The sequence below is a fragment of the Vulpes lagopus genome, chromosome 7 (assembly GCF_018345385.1).
Source record: "Vulpes lagopus strain Blue_001 chromosome 7, ASM1834538v1, whole genome shotgun sequence".
Taxonomy (NCBI): Eukaryota; Metazoa; Chordata; class Mammalia; order Carnivora; family Canidae; genus Vulpes; species Vulpes lagopus.
Window position 1 is genome coordinate 56,581,386 of NC_054830.1, and position 8,036 is coordinate 56,589,421.

Below are 8,036 nucleotides of genomic sequence, written 5' to 3' on the forward strand. Positions count from 1 at the left end.
GAAGCGTACTGTTAAAGGCCCAAGGGAATGACCCCTGGAGAAGAATTCTGCAAGGTGAACTGAGGTAAGTGGAGAGGCAGACGGGACATGTGAAAGCCGTACCTTTACACATGTCGCTGATGCGCTCCTTGAAGACGTTGTGGCCGTGGCCATCCACATGGGTGCGCAGGAAGTTCTTAAAGCGGTGGTGGATCTCCAGGCGTGGGCCTGCCATGCTCACCCACTCACGCACTGAGTGGCCCTTGAGGTCCTCCAAGTTCTCGATACTCTCAATCATGTCTTCATCCTCCTCGCCATCCTCTGTGGCCCGCTCTACCTGGCGGCGTTTCCGGGAAGGGCGCTCCTCATCCTCCTCATCGCTGTCTGGGCGGGGCGGGGGGGGGGGGGGGAGAGACCCTCATGTGAAATTTTCCTGCCTTTCCCAGAACTCCCTTTCCTGGCCTCTCGAGACTCTGGAAGCTAGGACCAGCCTGAACCCTTGGAGGTGCAGACGTTTGAGCCTACCATACAGAAGCCCACGGCGCATGCGGCCCAGGCCCCGGCCAGCCTCTCGGTCACGCTGCCGCATTGCCCGTTCTGCTGCCTCTCTCTGACTGGCTGTCAGTTCCTCGACGTCCTCATCATCCAGGGCCAGTCCCTCGGCCTCGTAGACATCCAGTTCTGGGATGGCACGATAGTCCCTGAGGGAACACCAAAACATACCCTGTTGGTATAAAAAACAAACAAACCCAAAAGCCTGCCCAGGAGCTGGTGCTACTCCAGAAGAGTCCCAGATTAGGCAGGCTGGGAGTCCCCAGGCCAGAAATACAAAAGGCTCCAAGAGGATCTCCAACAGAGACAAATTGTGGTCAGTGCTTGCAATGGAATATCACTCAGTCTTCAAAAGGAAAGAAGGCTGACCGTGCTACAAGGCAGGGGAATCTTGATGACAATGGGCTCAGTGAAATAAGCCAATTACAAAAGGACAAATACTCTTAGGATTCAGTTTGGGGAGATGAAAAAGTCCTGGAGATGTGTGCACAACAATGTGAGTATACTTAATGCCCCTGAACTGGACACTAACAGACGGGTAAGATGGTAAATTCTGTATTTTTTGTATTATGTGTGTTTTGCCATGATAAAAAGCAAGGGGAAGGTATGTCCAGACAGCTTTGATCATCCAATACGAAATAGGAATTTGAAGAACCACAAAACCTTCAGGCAGCCAACCCCAGTTTCTCAACGGGGCAGAAATTCTCCCTGTACTTTCCCCTCCCAGACAAGGTTGCCTCAAACCCCTTGAAGTACTGGGAAGGTCTACTGACATCAGCCAAACCAGCCTCTCTGAAATGCCCGCCCACTGCCTCAACCCTCTCAGCTACTCTGAGACCTAAGAGGACTTGTTGTCCACGATGTGACCTGTCAGGTATTTCAAGGGGAATGCTGTCTGCACAAGAAACCCACTGAGAGCAAGGACAGCTTTCCTCCCTAAAAGTCTGGGAAGTAGACATCATTACTTCATATGTAAGATGATGGAACAGGATTATGGGGATGATAGGGCTTTTGCCAAGAGCCACTCAGCAAAGCTGGGTGTCAAAATACAGTCCAACCACAAGCTGCAGGCTGTTCCCTGATCCCATACTACCTCCCTGAGACAACTGTCTGGAAAATTCTCTTTTTTTTTTCAGAGTAAATGGTTGGGGGGGGGGGGGGGCGGACTGATGCTTCTTTTTTGGAATGAACTCAGAATAAGTAATCTCATATTGCTGATACCAGAAACAGATCCCAGAACCAGGTAAACGTATGAGCTGATTCATTTCTGAATTCTTAAAAGTTCTCAGTTAAAAGATATTTGTCATACTTTTTGAGAATTCTAAGTCACACAAAATGTCCTCTGTCCTCAGTGAAATTCTAGTTGGTCCGTAAAAAAAAAAAAATCAATAAATTGGGCTTTATCAAAATAAAAAACTTTTGTGCCTCAAAATACACTATCAAAAAAAAAAAAAAAGAAAGAAAGGCAGACTGGAAAGAAAATATTTGCAAATCATGTTCTGATAAAGGACCCAAATAGAATGAATTTTAAAACCTATTGTAATTCAGGAATAAAAAAAATCAAGTAATCCAATCATAAAATGAGCAAAGGATCTGAACAGATATGTCTCCAAAGATATATAAATGGCCAATAAGCACATAAAAAAGATGTTCCAGGGCAGCCCAGGTGGCTCAGTGGTTTGGTGCTGCCTTCGGCCCAGGGTGTGATCCTGGGGACCTGGGATTGAGTCCCAGGTCAGGCTCCCTGCATGGAGCCTGCTTCTCCCTCTGCCTGTGTCTCCGCCTCTCTCTCCCTCTCTCAGTGTGTCTCTCATGAATGAATGAATGAATGAATGAATAAATAAATAAGTAAATAAAGCCTTAAAAATAAAAAGATGTTCCACATCATTAACCACAAAAGAAACGCACATCAAAACTCCAGTGAGACATCGCCACACACCCACTGGGATGGCTAAAACTGAAAACCAGAAAATAACAGGTGTTGGCAAGAACTAGAGACTAGAACCCTCATACCCCACTTATTGGAATGTAAAATGGTGGAGATCTTTCGGGAAACAGTCTAGCAGTTCCTCAGAAGATTAACCACAGAGTTAACATACGAGCCAGATACACGCCGAAGTAAATCCAAAACGTACGTAACAACTTCAGAGCCGATTCTTCCCATGGTGTGGCACATATGGCACATCCACTCTCATCATCTGGGGTACTGGTTCTTAAAGCAAAGATCCAAAAAGTCCAGAGAGCCCCGGCAAGTCCTTCTGCTGGCTCCCAGAGGGCACTCCCCAGGGATCATGGGGTGGCCTGTACAGTACTAGAACCCCTGGTCAGAGTAAAAGGTGGCCCAAAGGAGAGTCTTCATAAGGCTCCTGGGTATTCAAACAATCCTACTATTAGTATATCTACCAATCCTGGTTGTGAATACATGGTAGCGCCAGGAGATACCCAACCCCGCTCCCTTGCAGGCATATTCCACTACCTTACCATTAAGCCTTGTAACCTTCAATACACGTTTATATTTTTATTAGGAAGTGTGACAATATCTAACTCCAGGCCTGATACAGATCAGGCATGATTTAACGCTGAACTGCATTAAAACTTTGATTCATCAAGCACCCGCACAGTTTCTCTGATGTTACAGAAAATCACTCAGCCGCCTGCTTCCTGTTCTTCCAAGTCATCTGTGGCATCCTTGATGCGATCCACCACGTGAAGAACTTCTTGCATTCCCTAAGGTGCTCAGCTTGGAGCTGAGGCTTACCCAGTCTGTGACACGGCAAGTTACACACACCTGTGTTGTGATTCCATGAACCTGTCTCCCCCAGACCCTGCATCAAGGTGCACTCATAGGCAAGGGTACTCTGATTCACCTACTTCCTTGTACCCAAAGCAAGGCCGCCAGCCACACAATGGGCTCTCCAGAGAACTATCTGCTGAGTGCCTAGCCTTGAATGAAAATACCTCTCCATGCCATCTCCAATAAGCTCCTCTCCATCTTCTTCCTCTTCATCCAGGGGTCCCTCTGTACCTAGAAGCCCCTCAGACTCATCCTCAAAGGGGGGAAGATCACGGCCAGGGCTAGAGGTCAGGGCATCCATGCGACGGGAGCTTCGCCCTGGGCTGGAAGTAAGAGGATCACTTCTCCGCCGCTGGGCTGGGCTGGATGCCACAGTGAAGGATTCAGATGATTCCTGCAGGACAGAGAAGGTGAAGGTTGACCTAGCATCCTATAAGGCTGTCCTTTCCACCTGTAACCCTGTCCCCTGACACTCCAAACCCCCTCCAGCCTCAAGACTTTGCATTTGATGTTCTCTCTGCCTGGAAGGCTTTCCTGTGAGCTCCCTGAGCCAATGGCTTCTCACACATCACTTCCTCAGGTTCTCCAGGCACTGACGTTTCCCCATGCCTCCTCCATGCCCAGTCACTAAGGACAGCTCATTTGTTTACGTACCTGTTTCTCTGTTCCCCCTGCATTCCTCTCCTGTAAGCCTACCTTCCTACCCATAATACGCCAGACACTGCGGCAGGAGTCAATACAAGAATGACCCAAACATAAGAGATCTGGAATTTACTGGGCTAAGGGACAGACAATAAAGACGACGAAAGGACAGAATAAACTACAACACGTGCACGAAGACGGGGGCCTTGTCTGTCCTGTGCACACGCCGCGCCCGGCAGGGAGCGCGCCCCACCAGCAGAGCGGAGCGGACCGGCCCCAAAGCTCGGGGTCGGGGATTCGGAGCTCCCGGGCCGGGGCGGGGCGGGGCGGGGCGGGGCGGGACAGGCGCGTCCCCCGGCCAATTCGAGCGGCGTGGAGCCCGCTGGCTCTGCAGACCCCGCCAGAGAGCTGTAGAGGGGAGAGACGGCTCCGAGGCAGAACCCAGGGGCCCCACCGGGGCGGGGAGGGGGCCCGGGGACCGAGAGCGCGCGGCCTCCCGCCCCAGCTCCCCGCGCGCCCGCACCGCCCGCGCCCCCAGCCCTCGCGGGGACCACCCACGCCCCCAGGCCCCCACGGGGACCACCCGAGCGCTCACCGCCATCCTAACGCCGCGCTTGCCGCCGCCGCTCCAGCAACAACCAGTTTTCGCGCGAAAAGCGGCTCACGTGACCCGCCCAAGCCCGGGAAGCGTCCGGAGGAACCCGACGTCGTGACGTCAGCCTGGTCTGCGAGCGCGGGGGCGGGGCAGAGGGGAGGCCCCGCCCACGCCCCGGGCGCCCCGCCCACTCCGCCTGGCGCGCCGCTGTGCTCCGCGCGGTCTGGACCCGCCAACGGGTGGGGGCTGGGGCTGCCCCGTGGCGGTTTTCCAGATGAGGCCCCTAGAGGTTCAGAGCCCTGCCCTCTGAGGGCTCCGAGAGCTCTCAGGCTGAATCCTCCAAGAACCCAAAGGGCTCCATAATTGTAGAAGGCCACGATTGATGTCTAGTAGGAGTTATTTTCACCGAGGAAAGCAAAGATGCAGAGGCGTTCCAAACAGAAAGAACAAAGATGCGGAGAGCGTGGCACAGCGGGGATCTCTAAGAAATCCGTAGTTTTGGTTAAACAGTTTGTGATACCCAGGACGGGGGAACCCCTCAGGCTGCTCTTGGCTGGTGGCCGGTTGAGTTGAAGGCCGTTGCTGCTGTTCTTCCCTTGGGCTAGGGTAGGTCCCCTGGTGGGCAGGGCAGGGTTGGATGTCAGCCCTCTCCTCCACAAACAAGTATCTCTGGATGGAACCCAGTGTAGGTGCAGGAGGGATGATGAGGACTGGGAATATCCAAGAGACATTTAGGAGATAGAGTCCATGGGTGTTGGGTATTGAGCAAGACGGAGGCATCCAGGACCAAATGGCACCCCCTCTAAGATGGGGAGTGTAGGAGGAAGACAAGTTTGGGGGGAAAGAAGAGAAGTTTGTTTCTGGCTGGGTTGAACCTGGGCCCTGAGTGGAGATATTTAGGAGGTCATTCAATGTTTAGGTCTGGGGCTTGAGAGAGTATGGGCTGCAGTTGTAGATTGTCTTGAGAGTGGTTGGACAGTGAGTGCCATGAGAAGAGAAGCCCTGGGTCTCATACCTGGGAAACCCTAGCAGATAGGAGGTACCAATAAAGGATGCTGGGCAGGGGAATGGGATACTGGGAGCTGCTAAGGAGAAGCTAGAGAAGGGATGGTGGGTGGAATTGAATTAGTTACCTATTGCTGCATAATGAATTATCCTGGAATCCAGCAGCTTAAAACAATGACTATATTATTGACGTGACTACGGTTCAGGATCTGGCTGTGACAGCTGGGTGCCTCTGCCTCGAGGTTTCTCACAGTGCTGCCATCAAGGTGCTGGCATGGCTGCAGTCTTATCTGAAGGCTTGGCTTGGGAAGGATCCACCTCCCTCATGGGGCAGGATTCAGTTCCTCCCAGGCTGTTGAATGAGGACCCAATTTCACACTGGCCCTTGGGTGGAGGCCTCCTTATTTCCCTGCCAGGTGGGCCTCTCTTTAGGACATCTCACAACATGGCAGCTGGCTTTGCTCAGAGCAAGTGAATGATAGGGGGAGAGAGGCCATATGAGACAGAAGTCACGTCCCAGAAGTGATGGCTCATCACTTTTGCCATTTTCTGTTTGTTAGATGCAAGTGGCTGCATTCAGCGCACTCGAGGGGAGGGGATCAATCAGGACCATCTCAGAGTCTGCTTTCCAGCAGGGGGTCAAGATGGTAGATAGGCTCAGCAGGTGACAAGCGGCCAAGAGGTTAAGTTTGGTAGGGACCAGGAACCATGGGTGGCCCCAGCTATAGCACATCTGTGCCAGATCAGCATCAGGCGTCATACTGGTGTGTGTTGAGGAGGGTGCAGGGAGGTAATAAGGGTGAAGGTGGACAGCTCTTTGGGGAAGTTGGGCAGTGGGAGGGGGAAGTAACAAGTGGGATGTGGGGATTAGCAAGGGCCTTTCTTTGAGATGAGAGATATTTGGGCATGTTTACATGCTAATAGGAGGAGGGTAGGAGAAATGGAAATGTGGAAGAGGGTAGGGGGAAGCTTCTGTTATGGCCCCCCCGTGATCCCTGCCTTCTGTTACTCACACCTGTGGGTTATCTCCTCCCACATGGACCAGAGTTGGTCTGTGTGACCAACAGCATATGACAGAAGTGACTGGACATCATTTCAGAGATTAAGTTATAAAAAGATTGTGCCTTTTCTCTCCTCTGTCTCCCTCTCTCCATCAGATGACTCACTTGGAGGGAAGCCAGCTGCCATGTTCTGAGGACACACAGGCAGCCCTGCGAACAGGCCCACAGAGTTGAGAACTTGGGACCCCAGTGGAGAACTGGGGATCCCAGGCAACAGTCATGTTGGACTCACTCTGGATGCACATTACCCTGGGGCTTTATTTTTCTTACCTCAGTAGGCATCCAGCACTAGACATCATCAAGGACAAGCCTCCTCCCACCTTCAGCTTGGGGCTTTCATCCTCAAAATCTCTGTCTGGCTGCTCCTTGTCTAGGCAATGCGTAAGAGAAGAGGTCAGCTCATCTTGGACTAAGCCTAGCTTTCTCTCTTTGTCAACTGGTCATGAGGGGCCTCCTAGCAGGTCATAGGTGTGAATGAGGGAGAGATGCTGGTGGGACTGTGGTAGATGATGGAAGAGCTACAATGGATCACATATGATCTGTTGGGCCCACCTGAATTTACAACCTAGCAAGCCTGATAGAACCCAGTTCACTGGGAACAGCTCTGGCCTTATGGTCGCTTGCCATCCCCTAGTCATCTCTATGAAGGGCCAGTAACCTAGTGGAATTGCTTTTTGAATTTGTATATAATTCTCCACTGTAGGTGGCCTGGCCTTGCTCTAGAACCCTAGGGGTGTACATTATGGATTTCCTGAGAGGGCTTGCCATAAACTTTACACAGCATCTTTTTTTATTTTATTTTATTTATTTTTTTATTTATATTATTTTTTTTTATGATAGGCACACAATGAGAGAGAGAGAGGCAGAGACACAGGCAGAGGGAGAAGCAGGCTCCATGCACCGGGAGCCCGACATGGGATTCGATCCCGGGTCCCCAGGATCGCGCCCTGGGCCAAAGGCAGGCACCAAACCGCTGCGCCACCCAGGGATCCCCCTTTACACAGCATCTTTACCCACCACCTATGCCTCTAATATTATAGGATCCTTGGGTCCTGCAACCTATGAGACAGCCTTTTTCTGTGAGCCATACTCAAAGCTGGAATCTTTTACGTCGCCCAGAGATATATGGGTCACAGCAGAGTTCTTAGATGTGGAATATACTGTCTCCAGCACCCAAAGAGTGGGTTCTGGCATTGTGCTTCCTTCCCTGGAGTGGTATGCAAGATGCAATCATTTTTCCTTTGGAAGGGATGTCCTGGTGTGCCCCAGATCACTAGACTTCACTGAGGTGGCAAGCCCCCACATCTTCACAGGAGTTATCTTCCATCTTCTGGAGCACCTATATCTCATCTAGGTCTTCATTTACTTGTTACTTCTTGTTCAGCCAGCCAGATTAGTAGGATGTCAT

At 51.5% G+C, this 8,036-nt stretch overlaps 1 protein-coding gene across 3 annotated transcripts in view; it reads right to left on the minus strand.

Annotated features, from left to right (window-relative positions):
- MCM2 (minichromosome maintenance complex component 2) overlaps positions 1-4,673 on the minus strand; it is a 41,158-nt gene extending 36,485 nt beyond the window's left edge. For all 3 annotated transcript variants that reach the window (XR_005988954.1, XR_005988955.1, XM_041762280.1), the window contains exons 1-4: positions 4,563-4,673; positions 3,490-3,719; positions 505-680; positions 103-363 (exon numbers count right to left, since the gene is read on the minus strand). Coding sequence is in view for 1 of the 3 variants with exons in the window: in XM_041762280.1 (XP_041618214.1) it covers positions 103-363; positions 505-680; positions 3,490-3,719; positions 4,563-4,568 (673 nt within the window). In the remaining 2 variants the exon portion in view is untranslated. The remainder of the gene's footprint in view (positions 1-102; positions 364-504; positions 681-3,489; positions 3,720-4,562) is intronic.
- Positions 4,674-8,036: the final 3,363 nt, after the last annotated feature.